This window comes from Poecile atricapillus, chromosome 16 (assembly GCF_030490865.1).
Source record: "Poecile atricapillus isolate bPoeAtr1 chromosome 16, bPoeAtr1.hap1, whole genome shotgun sequence".
In the NCBI taxonomy this organism is placed as follows: Eukaryota; Metazoa; Chordata; class Aves; order Passeriformes; family Paridae; genus Poecile; species Poecile atricapillus.
In genome coordinates, this window is record NC_081264.1 from 11,525,067 (window position 1) to 11,537,782 (window position 12,716).

The 12,716-nt window shown below is 44.0% G+C and overlaps 2 protein-coding genes across 3 annotated transcripts; one reads left to right on the top strand and one right to left on the bottom strand.

Annotated features, from left to right (window-relative positions):
- Window positions 1-1,443: 1,443 nt before the first annotated feature.
- On the bottom strand, window positions 1,444-8,761 carry GUCD1 (guanylyl cyclase domain containing 1). 2 transcript variants are annotated; one of them, XM_058851226.1, is made up of 7 exons: window positions 8,389-8,761; window positions 6,857-6,941; window positions 5,229-5,394; window positions 4,874-4,960; window positions 4,412-4,503; window positions 2,565-2,806; window positions 1,444-2,075 (listed from the first exon to the last, which is right to left on the bottom strand). In XM_058851226.1, exons 1-7 carry the CDS (start codon window positions 8,759-8,761, stop codon window positions 1,984-1,986), a joined length of 1,137 nt encoding a protein of 378 aa, XP_058707209.1. In that variant the 3' UTR covers window positions 1,444-1,983. The 2 variants fall into 2 exon arrangements, with proteins under 2 accessions (XP_058707209.1, XP_058707210.1); XM_058851227.1 differs by lacking the exon at window positions 4,874-4,960.
- SNRPD3 (small nuclear ribonucleoprotein D3 polypeptide) lies at window positions 8,652-11,242 on the top strand. Its single transcript, XM_058851228.1, has 4 exons — window positions 8,652-8,789; window positions 9,281-9,430; window positions 10,034-10,226; window positions 11,084-11,242. Exons 2-4 carry the CDS (start codon window positions 9,305-9,307, stop codon window positions 11,143-11,145), a joined length of 381 nt encoding a protein of 126 aa, XP_058707211.1. The 5' UTR covers window positions 8,652-8,789; window positions 9,281-9,304; the 3' UTR covers window positions 11,146-11,242.
- The last annotated feature ends 1,474 nt before the right edge of the window (window positions 11,243-12,716 follow it).

Below are 12,716 nucleotides of genomic sequence, written 5' to 3' on the forward strand. Positions count from 1 at the left end.
CTGAAAATGCATGGGTTAAGGAAGTACTCTAACAGCCTGTAGCTTCCATACCTGTTAATTATTAACTGAGCTAATACACTCTCTCTACATCAAACATCACAATTTTGGCCCTGGACACAAAAATTCCCAGATCAGGAGTCTTCTGGTTACTTACTTTGGAGGAGTTGAAAGGCATTATCTACACCAGGTTTTGTACCTTTCTTCTGAAGGGATTCTGCTGGTGGCACTGATGGACTGGTTCTACACAAATCACATCCTACCTGTTCCTCATCAGTGCCAGAATGTATTTAAACTTCACTAATGATAAGCAAAATCTGACACACAGAATTTCATGTCACGCACTTTTGTTCAGAATATTTTAAAGGTTACTGCATTTTAGGTGTCTGTTACTATTTTCTGCCTTTGTACAAAGGAGCACTCTTGATTTTACTAAGTACTTAGTCAACACTGTTTACTTTTCAGTTAGTCAGCAACTGATAAAAGAAAATGTTTATCTTGGTAAAAACACTTTCTATGCTGACAGTCAATTCCTATTTATTATATCCACTGGTTATCCATAACGATATCCTTTTACTGTGATTCCACACAGTTCCAGAACTTGAACAGCTCTTTTCCTAAAACAATGCCAGAGATGTGGGATCTCTGTCTTAAGTGCAAATTTTCCTATTGTACATCAGTGCTGATTTTCCTACCCACTTTCATATAGGCAGGACTGAAGATTGAGACTTACAGGAAATTAGGATAGATGAAGCTGAAATAAGTGGTTTTTTCTTACACTTCAGAGTGCTCCTCAGGTAACAGAGGAAAGGGCTATGAATGGGCTGCCATTTCACTTAATGTCTCAATACAGCAGCAATTTAATCCAAATGCAGCTGTAGTATAAGAGCTAAAAAATCCACATTCCTGCCTTCTTACTTGTAGCAGGTATGCTTTTATTTCCTCTTTTCTTAATTGATTTTAGCTCTTCTTAGAAGGTCACTAAACTAATACCAACAGCAAAATTTGGCTTGAATTATGATTCAGCATTTTAGGCACAATGCAGTAGATGCTGTCAGATATTTACACTTTACACACAAAATATATACCATTAGTGTGGATGATGATTTTCTGCATTTGCTTAATAAGTTTAAATATTTAGAACATTCATATTTAGAACGGATTCTGCAGAAACTGGCACATGTGGGTGGCATAACATTTCAGAGCTTTTTTGCAAAGAGCAATAAGGACTTCCAAGTGCAAATAAAATCTTTCCACTAAAAGTTTTGGAGCAATCTGGAGCTCTGAGCAGTCATCCAAGAGGATTTAGCCAAAAGAAATTGAGTTTGTAGTGCAAGGGAGCAATTCCAATATTGCAGTTGCATAAATGCAAAATCTCTGTGAATTTGGTACATGGGAAGTTTCCTACATCGCAGACAATACTGATGAGCCAGCAGGCATATTTTATTATTTAAAAGTATTTTAAGTTAATATTTTTTTCATTTATAATACTCTGCTGAACTTCAAATCCATAGATTTTGGATGAAGAGCAGCCCTTGATGCTTTGACAGAGATAGAAACAAATATTTTCTACTTTTTTTGTTTGTTTGTTTACCTAAACCTATGCAAATATTACCAGGCGTTAAAGTTCATAAATTTGGTGCTTTTTTCTTATGTGTTTAATTTGAAAATAAGCTGAAAGTGAACAGGCTCTGGGCCTGTATTTTAGAACTGCTGTCAAATGTGCAATGTTGAAAATTATGGAAAAAAAAAAAACCACCAAAAAAACCAGAGACAGACATTGCAAAATCAGATACATCATCAGAAAAAAAGAAAAAAAATGGTAAAGACAGCATTGAACTACAGTCCTGTGAATGTCTATAAAGCCTCCCTTGTTGAAGGTCCCACTGCAGTTCAGGAGTGAGGTGTGTGCAGGGGAGTCCTGAGACGAGCAGCCAGCTGCCGTGCAGGCTGTGCAGGAAGGAGCAGGAGTGTCCTCTGTGGATGTCAGCTGTCTGTGTAGATGAACAGAATATCTTCATCAGTGCCATAACTTGTCCTGGCTTCCTCAAAGTTACTGATGCTGGTGCAGCATGTTCCTGGGAAGAAGGAACAAAATGTTACAAAAAATCCAGGAGTTGCCAGTGAAAGGTTCTTACACTGGATGTAACAGCATCCACAAACCAAACTAGTACTGAGACTACACCCAGCAGCTTAGGCTACAATTCACTTGGGTAGATTTTTTCACCTTAAAGAGCCCACTGAAGTAATGCTGCAAATAGATATCAAAATGGCCCTTCTGTTATATTCTGCACGTAGACATTTCATCATCTCTCACTAACCCATCTGAAAGTCAAACAAGCCATTTGCTGGAATGCCTATCTGAATGTTTCAACTAAATCACACCACAAAGTGCAGCAGTGATGTAATTAATGGCAAAACCCCTTCTGACAAATTGGGTAGTGATGCTTGAAATGCCTGTGCACTGAGGGGAGGTCCAGCTGTGGTTCTGTGTCAGACTCATTAGCAATGCACTGGCTGCAAATCCATCCAAAAGGGAATCCATCCAAAAGGGACAGGCTACTCACGGTCAGCATAGGCAGGGTTGTTGTAGTAGATACTCCCTGAGGCTTTGTTGTAGCCACATAACACAATGAAATGGCCCTGGTAGTCAGGGCTCCTGCAGAAGCACTTCTGTCCAATGGGAAGGAAGCAGCAGTATTTGACAGGACTTGAACAAAGATCACACAGTAGCAGGACCGCGTTCACAAGGACAATGGCTACGTGACCCTGGGACAGGTGGTTTTGGATGTCTTGAACGGTTACTGTGCTGCAAGGAAAGGAACAGACACGCTTATTGAAAGAGGCAGGTGTAAAGGAAATGTGATGGTGGACAGTGCAGCTGGCATTTCTATAGATACACTATATCCTAGAGATACACATTTCTATAGATACACTTCCATATCACAGGTACAGCTCTTTGTTGTTACACCCTGCAGGCTTTTCTATGGACAAAGCCTGACAGAACCTGTAGCATTCAAGGCCTTTTCATTTCACTGCTGCTACTGAAGTGCAGAGCAACAGCTCTGGGTTCTGCAGTAACACATTCTGAGATGACACCAGATGCCCCAGAGAAGAGAATTAAAGGAGCTGGCAACTCACTTAGTAACTTGAGGGACTTCTGTTGTAGGAAAATTTGAAGTGTTCTCGCTGTTTGAAAAGCTTATCTCTGAAACACCAAATCTTTATCAACTGAGTGGTTAAATATTGTGTAACCGCTAACCAAATTAAGATGTGCCCAAATTTGCCTGTGTCACACAGGCTGTGTTTCTCCCAGCCCAAGTCTTGAATGGCCTGATACTCTGGAGGCTTTATTTCCACAGAGAGTAAGTATCCACCAAACACCACCTATAACCTCATCTGTTAAAAGCTGTACTTCACTGAGGCAGATGGTGTGTTCCATATGCGTGAGAAGCTCATCACTTGGATCTGTTCCAGATGTCTGTGCTGTGTGAACACAGCTACCTGACTGAACTCATGTGCTTTTTATTTAATCTTTCCCAGTGTCACTTCCCCACTCTGATGCCCCAGCCTCAGAACTGCACAGGCAGATATGCCCTCTGTCCCTGCCTCGATCAAGGCCACAGTCTTAAGAATGTAAAAGCAAGAGGGACTGAGTGTCCCTTTTGTCCTGTCACAGCTGTAGTTAAAGTGACTCCACACATATTAGAAAGGGCACTTGATTCTGCTAAATATAAGTTACACTTCAGCATTCAAATGCTATATGGCTGCCCCATATCCTCTCTTCTTGGCTTACCCCATATCATTTACCCCACTTTGACAACAGGGATCCAAATCCAGCTTCTCTATAAAAAGGGACACAGCTCAAGTTGTATGCTTAGTCATTCCCCAATAGAATTTCACTGCTGATTATGAAAATTCTGTAGTTTTTCCATTTCTGGGTTTGCAGTTCTTTCATGGAGTTCCTCATTTCATGGTCCCCTTGGCAAAAGTTCCTATGCTAACTTGTACTTTGCATGTTTGTCTGGGAACAGAGATCCATGTTTGCATAGCTTTGGGAACAATGAGTTCTGTACCCATACAGCATTCTCTTTAATTCCGACAATGGCAAATTAGAGTGCTGTAGGCACTCCCTACTGCCTAAGTGTAATGGATAACCAAATTCAAAACACAGACAGCTGTTAGCAGCATTTTTGTATCACTTATTGTGCATCATGGCTAATTTTTCTTCAAACTTCATTATTAGCTCTTGATGTGCACTGGTTTTTTTTGAGACAGGAAAAGTAGGAAGACACTAGTTGGCAAAAAAAGGCTTAGGGCTTGATTTTGTTCTGTTTCAGCAGTTTAGCTTGGTGCCTCCAAGAAAAGCAGGGGCCCACAGAATCTCCAAAGAGAAAGAAAACAGTAAGCTTACCATTTCTCCACCAGCACCTTGCAGTCTTTGGCTTGTGCAAAGAGCTGATTCACTCGATTCTCTTCCGTGTCAAAGTGCTTCCTGTAAAATGACTGGGGAAATAACAGAAGTTCTGAACTGGAATGGTGTTTACCTTGGGTAATCCACCACTTAGTCTGCTAGCAAGGGCCAGCATAATTTGGAGATCTGGCTATGGGATAAGAGATCTCTCCCTTAGTTCACTGGAAACGGGACAATTTGCTCTGAATTACAAATTAAATGGCTCCTGGTCAGTTACTGTTGCAGTTTCTATCCAGCGGCTGTTCAGCTGCCTACATGAGAGAAGCCCGTCTGGTTTCCCAGGGGAAACTGGGCAGGAGCTTGCAGTAAAGTCACGGCTGCTACAGGCCCTCCTTGGCCCCTTGTGGGCAGTCCTGGAGAGGCCAAGCTCTCAGTGGATGGGAGGCTGAGTTCCCCTCTCACCTCTAGAGGTGGATCTTCCAGGTCAAGGCTGAGGCACGGTGGTGGGGAAAGTGTGGAAGCTAAACACTGCTGCTGCCCAGGCTGTACCTGTTCTGTAGATAAATACAGGGCTTCAGTCTCCAAGGCTGTCAAATAGGTTGGAACCTTTCATGAACACTACATGCAAACTTTTTAAAAATTCAAAAGATGGAATCAATATGTGGGATCATACTGTCTTTGGAACAGACTTGTGCCAATTTTGGCAGTAGGTTGAATTAACCGTGGCTGACTGTCAGTAACACAGCAGAGTTTTTATAGCATGATACTTGAGGCTTTTAAAGCTGCCTGCTTTCCCCCTGTGGGTGAGAATACTGACCTGATTTTTGTAGCCCTTGTCCACTCCAAGTGTCTGGGTGCAAAATTTATGCCTAACTCCGAAGTGCCGCATTAGGTAGGCCAGGTCAATAGTCCAGATACTCTTTGTTAACTGGAGTTCCTGGATGGCTTTCTGAAATTCATCATTGTCCAAATGATTCAGGTACCTATGGTATAGGAAAGGTAGGGGAAGGGAAGCACAGATCTTAGGAGAAGGAAAATGTGTGCTGTAGCCCAAGCCTCTCTACATCACAGCACATAAAAACTGAAACAGTGGGCTTGGCTAAGAAATAACCAAAAAAAAAAAAACCAAACCAACCCACAAAGAAAACAGAAATTTAAGGGAAGGGAGTAGGGAATGTTTAACTGGATTTATTGCTGACTTTTTAAAATTGGAGATGTGTGGTTCCTTGACTATTTTAGAGTGCTACAAGTGTACAGGTGCTGTACCAGAGGCAAGCTGGTATAGAACTCTGTCCTGAAGGATTTACAGTGTAATGTACAAGTGTATTAGAGCCAACACAGAAAGAAGAGTCAAAGACTAAAACTTCCTTCACACAATAGATGGATTTCAAAAGGAGGAGCCATAAAGGAATTCAGTAAATATTCAAAGGAAGCTTGTCTTAGGCACTGATGACATAAAAGGAAGAAAGAGGGGGATGAAGTCAGGAGGAAGCTTGGGACAGGTTGCAAAGGGGCAGGGTGAAGTAGTTACAGGGAGTTCTGAAAGTAAGAAAACAAATGGAATGATGAAAAATAAACAGGGACTGGAATTGAGGATGCAGGGCAAACAAGGTCAGATCAGCAGGGTGAGAAGATTAATCTTGGAAGCTGAGTTTTGGGCAGACTGGAGTGGCAAACAGGTAAAGGGAATAGAGGTTACAGTAGTCAAGATGGGAAATTACCAGCACACGGACTAACGTCTTGGCAGAAGGGATGGAGAGAAATGAAAATCTTCTGCTTCATATCTACTAAGTGGACATCTAAATAGGTATTTCTCCTGCACCTAAGCTCATGTTCCTCTGTGGAAGGAAAGAGGAGTTCAGCAGGACAGCTACTAGTTCAAAAAAAGGTAAAACCAAAAATAAACAAAAACAACAACAAAAAAAACACCCCAAAGGGCAACACTATTTTGAAGCTGAAACTACTCCTGGAACACAAACACTCATCCCACAGGTTGGGGCTCAGCAGGACAGAGATAGTACAGGTACAGCACACACTCATAAACTGGGATACACCTACCCATCACTTGAATACACAGAAAGGAATCAGGTGAGTCACAGCTAACTATCAGTTCTGAATTGCAACAAAAGGAAAGAGGCAACACTTTCTATGAGCTTATGCATACCAGCCTGCAAAGTTCATAGAGCTGATTAGGTATTCTGCATCTGCCTAATTAGTCAATTATTCAAAAGGGTCCAAAGTTCACTGCAGTTTATATTTTCCCTTGCTCCTGCTGGAGAGCTGGGCCAGGCCCAAGCAGCAGTCACTGTCCAAGGGTATCTCAAAAACTGTTACTCTCCTAAGACTGAACTCATGGCTGCTTCAACACACCTCTTCTCCCTGGGATTTGCTTCCTGCTACCCCTCCCCATGGAATGGGATTTCCCACTCTAAGAGAGCCACTTACTGAAGCACCATCCTGGAGCAGGCCAGCCCGCAGTCCCAGTGGTACAGCTGCTGAATCACTGGCACTTTCAGCTGGATGCAGTCAACTGTGTGAGCAGAACACAATGTCAAACCACACAGGAATGTTTTTCCATGCCATTAAAAGTCACCCTGTCCTCAGCACTACAGCCATGGAAACTTAGGAACATGGTATTTGCAGGTGGACTTTTTTTCTTTCTTAGGGGAACAGATAAGCATCCGTTTTAATCTCATACTCCTTTATTGTTCTATACCTAAGGGGCTTTCCACTCCCTTTTCCCTTGGAAATTACTTTTTTTATCCTTGGAAGTTCTTTTTGTTGTTGTTGTTTTTTATTTGTGTTTTTTCTGGTGGGATGACGTACCCACCACCCCTCAATTGAAGCTCCTGGATGACAGCAGGTAAGACACAAGTATTCATCTTTTCTCTTGTAGTCTAATTGTACTTCTGTGCCACAAAAGGAGTTAAACCAAACTGGGAAAAAACATACCAAGATCTCTGGGCAGGAATCTCTTCCCCACAGATTTAAGCCTTTTCTATAGATGTGTTTTGTTTTTTTTCTCACAGATGATTAATAGAATTTAAACAAAACTCACAACTTAAAACTCACAAGTGGCACCAGTTGTCCTTTCGCATTAATTCCATCAAAACCTCAATAGAGAGGGCAAATTAATAATCTCTGCCAAAAAGTCCCAAAATACAAGCTCCATCCTCTGCCTTAGTTTTTTTATTTTTATTGAGCTGGCAATGTAGTGGATTCAGTTTCAGGAGCACCCTCAGCACTAGCAGGACTTGAAGAGCTGTGCCTGTCATTGCTACTTCAGCACTGACCAAACTGAGTTAACCACAAAGGGCTTTTCTCAGTAACCTTTGATCTAGAAAAGGCATTTGAGAAGTTTTGTTACAAGGTCCTCTACATTTTATGATGGGAATAAAAATAAATTTGACATCACGATGACTCATTTAATTTTGGTGTATTATTTATAGAACTTTTCAGATAATGTTGTTATATTTTTCCTAGTTGTGCCCCTGTTTAATCTATTTTTTTCTTGGCATGGTATGAATCTGTCCCCTTTTTGTAAACAGCCCGGGCCTCGACCAAGTCCCACAATAACCAAGAGGTACATGTGTTCTACGTGAAAGCTTCAGAGAGCGAGTTTTCTTGGCCGTCCAGTTTCCAGTCACCTGTTTCCCAACACACCTAGAGCTCTTCAGCGACGGCTATCCGGATCCCAGCCCGTCCCTGCCGTGCCTGTAAATCACCCTGCGAGCCGCTCTGCGCTCCGCCAGCTCCCCGCGGCCGCGACCTTACCGACGGAGCCGGTAATTCCACATCGCTGCTGTGGGCGAAACCCGCAGCACCGCGGCTCGGCAGGACCGGGAGGCCTCCGGCAGGGCCCGCAGGAGCCGCCCGCTCTCCGCCGGGCCCCCTCCCCGGCCCGTTCCGCCTCCCCGCCGCCCCCCTGCCCGCAGAGGCCCCGCCGGTCCGAGCAGGGCTCGGCGGGCCGCACTGACCTGGCGGCGGCTCGCCGGCCTCCCGGGGGCTCTTCATGGCTGCGGCTCCCGCCGCCCGTTCACTGCCGGCCCCGCCGAGCCGGCGGCGCGGCCCCGGGGCCCGGCGCTGGCTCCTCCCGGAGGCGGGGGCTGAGGGGGGCCGGGCCCCGGGGCGCTTGCCCCGCGCCGTGGCGGCGGGGAGAGCGGTGGGGCGAGCGGGCGGGCAGGGGCATGACACGGCGGGCGGGGGGAGCGCAGCCCTGCCCCGGGCACGGGGCACCGCGGGGCTGCCGGGCTGGCCCCGGGCGGCAGCGGACGGGACGAGGCCGCACCGCCCCCAGCGCCGCGTTCCGGTTCCGGCGCGCGGAGCAGGGCGGGAGGCGGCGGAGGCCATTAGCGGAGAGCGCGGGCAGCGCCGGGCGGTGAGTGCCGGCCTCGGGCCGCGTCCCCTGCGGTTCTTGCTCGCTCCCCGGGCCCTCTGCAGCTCCCCGAGCCGTGCCGCATCCCCCGAGGGGCCGGAGGGGGCCGGGTCAGAGCGGCGAGGTGCGGGAGGGTTGGGGTGGCCCCGGCCCCCTCACGAAGGGCCCGGTGCTTGGCGCTGCGGCCCTGAGCGCGGCCGTGCTGCCCGCGGGGCTCTACCGCTGTGGGATGTACCTGGGGCTCGGCTGTTTTGTTACGTGGTCCTTAAAAGTGAATTTCCTAGAAGAGACCTGGAAAAGACTGGCTGTTGATGTTTAAAGTCTCCCCGTGGGCACGTCTCTAGAGAAGCGTTATTGATGCATAGTCAAATCGCGTTTGTTAAGTGTGAGGAAAATGGTGCTTTACACTAATGGAAGGGATGATGGATTGTATAGCTGGAGTTTATTTTACACCTTCCTTTGTAATGAAAGCTTTTGCTTTCCTCGTGCCTCAGGTGTAGAGCCACAGCACTGCAGCCATGTCGATTGGAGTGCCCATCAAGGTCCTGCATGAGGCCGAGGGCCACATCGTGACCTGTGAGACCAATACAGGAGAAGTTTATCGAGGCAAACTTATCGAAGCTGAAGACAACATGAATTGTCAGGTATCTCTTGCTTCACAAGGATGGAGGGAAGCTTGGCTGATCTGGCCCTGGGAAGGCTGAAAATTTGAGTAAAAGACTTGCTTTTAGTTGTGGGATAAAGAAAACCATGCTGCTGCTTTTTATTGTGGTGAAGTGGATTCAGCATTACAGAATGCTCCAGAGACCAGAGCTTATTTCCAGTTTCAGAGTAAGATTGGGCATCCCTGTCAGTAGGATCAGAGATTTTAAGTCTGTCTTGTGAACACTCCAGTGGTTTTCTGGAGTTCTTTATTTAAAGCCACGGAGTATAAGAATAAAAAGCCCTTGATTTAAGAAACTGAAGTTTATTTAATGCATATTACTTCAGTCATTCCAAGAGGGCCTGATTTTGACTTCAGACGAGTGATCATTGAAATCAGAATGCTTTCCTAATAGTACTGGAACACCTTTACTAAAATTGTTTGCATACAAGAAAACAAAAATAATGCTGCTGATAAAGCTAATTTGTAAACTGTGGAGAAAACAGAAGTCCCGGGCAGCAGGCATGGGGTGTGTTTAAATGGTCATGATGCCTTGTGTCACTGCTGAGACCTGTCTGAGCACTGACTGATTTTTACCTTCCAGATGTCCAACATAACAGTGACATACAGAGATGGACGGGTGGCACAGCTCGAGCAGGTGTACATCAGGGGCAGCAAAATACGGTTTCTCATCTTACCAGATATGTTGAAGAATGCTCCTATGCTAAAGAGCATGAAGAATAAAAACCAAGGTTCTGGAGCTGGGCGAGGGAAAGCAGCTATTCTCAAAGCTCAAGGTATGTACAATTTGTTCATGATCTCTCCCCCTATTTTCCTGTAGAACTGAAAAACTCATCTCTGTCACTGAGGAGATTAAGCAGTAGGAAGTGAAAAGATTACTGGTTCATACAGTGTTTTTCTGTATGTTTTATCTTATAGTCAGAGTCAAGACTCAAATTGTCCCAATTACCTGGATTGTAATATGTGTGAATATGAACGTGTAATGTTGATGCTACAGTAATTTAGAGTTAGTGAGTAGTCTTGTTAAACAGAGCCTTTCTGTTAAACTTAAGAGTTCTGTTTTCCTGCAGTTGTGGCCACCAGCTGTTTGGAATACTTAGGGAAGGATTCAGGTGTTCTTGTTAAGTTTTTGTAGGAAAACAGTTTTAATTATAAAGTATTTAAGCTACTGGGAAGCTGTAATTATTAGCTTTTCTGTAGTTCACTCTCATCTCTGCCTTTCTCAGGGGATCAGTCTAGTTATTAGGTAGTTGAGTAACAATCGTGTGCCACAAAGTCCCTGGTTAACTTCAGTGTGCAGTAATGTTTATGTGGAGGAGTAACTTACTGAGTACTGCTGCAAAACCTCGCAAGAGTGGGGGGTTTCAAATCTCTCGGGTGACACAGATTTGTGTGTCAGACAGAACATGAGATGTATGAATATTTACTGCAGTTGTTCTGAGGAGCCAGACTGTGGGAGCATTAGGTTCTAGTTCTTCTCACAGAAAGCTTCTTGTTCTCACATCACTTCCTGAGCATTTCCTTGCTTCTGAGCAAGAGACCTTGAGTGTTGTCCATGTTTTGCTTGTCGGTTGTTGAGATAAATATGCAGGTATGTCAAATTCATGTCATCCCTGATGTTTTCTTTCTTCAGTGGCTGCAAGAGGAAGAGGCCGTGGTATGGGCCGGGGCAACATCTTCCAGAAGCGAAGATAATTTTGGTCTTGGCCGAGTTGCTTTTTTTATTAGGGGTGTTAACTTGACTACGTGTGCATTGGTATCAGTTTTGTTTAATAAATGTTTCTGATAAAAACTTGTCTGCTCTTACCTGACAGGACAGTTCTTGGACAAATACACTGTAGGTTGATTTCAAACTCAAGCCAGCTTTGGAAAATAGTGGACTTTATTACATCTAGTTTTGACCACTTTGTGTGATGCATTGGTTTTTAAAGATCATTAGGTTTCCTTTTTCTTGTTTAGTCCTGCTGTCATTTATTCTCTAAATAATTAGAAGGCATTCTTAATGAAGAATTTTAAGTCATACATTATAAAGTCTTATTAACAGCTACATTTATGGAAAATACAGCAAAACAGAGGCAGCTTCCTGAGAAGCAGAGCACTGTGTTCTTTTGCTTTATATGGACCTACAGTAGACCTTCATCTTCAGATCTGTATATTGAACTTGTATACTTGCATTTCTTATTTTCTCTTTGGATATAGGGAGAATTTTTCATTAGGAACATGCAACTTTGATAGCCTGAATCTATATTTGCAGGGAAAAAAAATCTGTTCTCACTTTCCTAGCAGTTTTTCCCTGTGTCTGGGAAAAGAGAACATAAAATAGGCATTTTACAGGATAAATTTGAAATGCTTTGTGGATTTGAAAGGCAGTGCAGGTCTATGAGGAAAACCTTATGAGTAGTTACCCATTAAACACAACTCAATACAAATTCTGATGTTTTGAACAAAACTCATGTATGAACTTCAGCTTTTGATCATATTATCTTATTAGTTGTGAACAGATCAGCTGATCTGCAGGAAGCCAAATGTAGCTTCAGTTTATTTTGCTTAAAGTGTAGCTTGGGTGTTTTGACTTACTGAAATGGTTGAAATGTTTCAATGTAACCCTTCTGTACCTAATCTCCTACTTGCATACAGTCTGTACACACAAAAAAGAGCTGCTCTTGCTTTTCTGCTCTGATGCTGTGAAGACTCTCCCTTGTGTGCAGACAGGAAAGTTGAACTAATGTATTAACTTGTTCAATTGTGTGTAAATAAAGCTGTATTTGGTCTCACATCACTAGGGGAAAAACCTGCTGCATGTTCTTCTGGGTAGTAGTGATCTTAAATATTTGCAATGGAAACCTCCTTAGAATGTGTTTAAGGGATACTTGAGCTTAACTATAAAAGCATTGTAGTGCCATCTTATGCCTCTCCTGAGGAATGTGTCCAAAAAATGGCAGTCCTCACAAACTGGGACTGTTTCCACTGATGGTGAGTGGCTCACCTCATAAAGTCCTCGTTTCTTCTTGAGCAATGCCAAGCTGATTGCTTTTCCCTCAGGAGCAGTGGATGTGGCATTCAGCAGCACTGAGGTGGGGGAGAACCACCAATTTCAGAGAGAAACACTAACCTCATCAAGAGGTTTGGTGGAACAAACTCTGTATCTGCTTTAAGAAGTTTGAAGTAACATCTCTAAGGCATATCAGCTTTGAAGAAGGTACTGGATTTTACATAAACAAAAAGCTTTGCACTATGCCTGCAGGCTGAGGCTGAGTCTAGGATGA

Bases quoted from the DNA above. Each gene is read 5' to 3' on its own strand.
- GUCD1 (XM_058851226.1), bottom strand. From the start codon at position 8,761: ATGGCCTCCGCCGCCTCCCGCCCTGCTCCGCGCGCCGGAACCGGAACG. The intron at 4,961-5,228 runs GTCAGTATTCTC...TCTACAGAACAG, and splicing joins ACAAGGGCTACAAAAATCAG to GTACAGCCTGGGCAGCAGCA. The intron at 2,076-2,564 runs GTGAGTAGCCTG...CCTTCTTCCCAG, and splicing joins CAACCCTGCCTATGCTGACC to GAACATGCTGCACCAGCATC.
- SNRPD3 (XM_058851228.1), top strand. From the start codon at position 9,305: ATGTCGATTGGAGTGCCCATCAAGGTCCTGCATGAGGCCGAGGGCCAC. The intron at 9,431-10,033 runs GTATCTCTTGCT...TTTACCTTCCAG, and splicing joins AAGACAACATGAATTGTCAG to ATGTCCAACATAACAGTGAC. The intron at 10,227-11,083 runs GTATGTACAATT...TTCTTTCTTCAG, and splicing joins AGCTATTCTCAAAGCTCAAG to TGGCTGCAAGAGGAAGAGGC.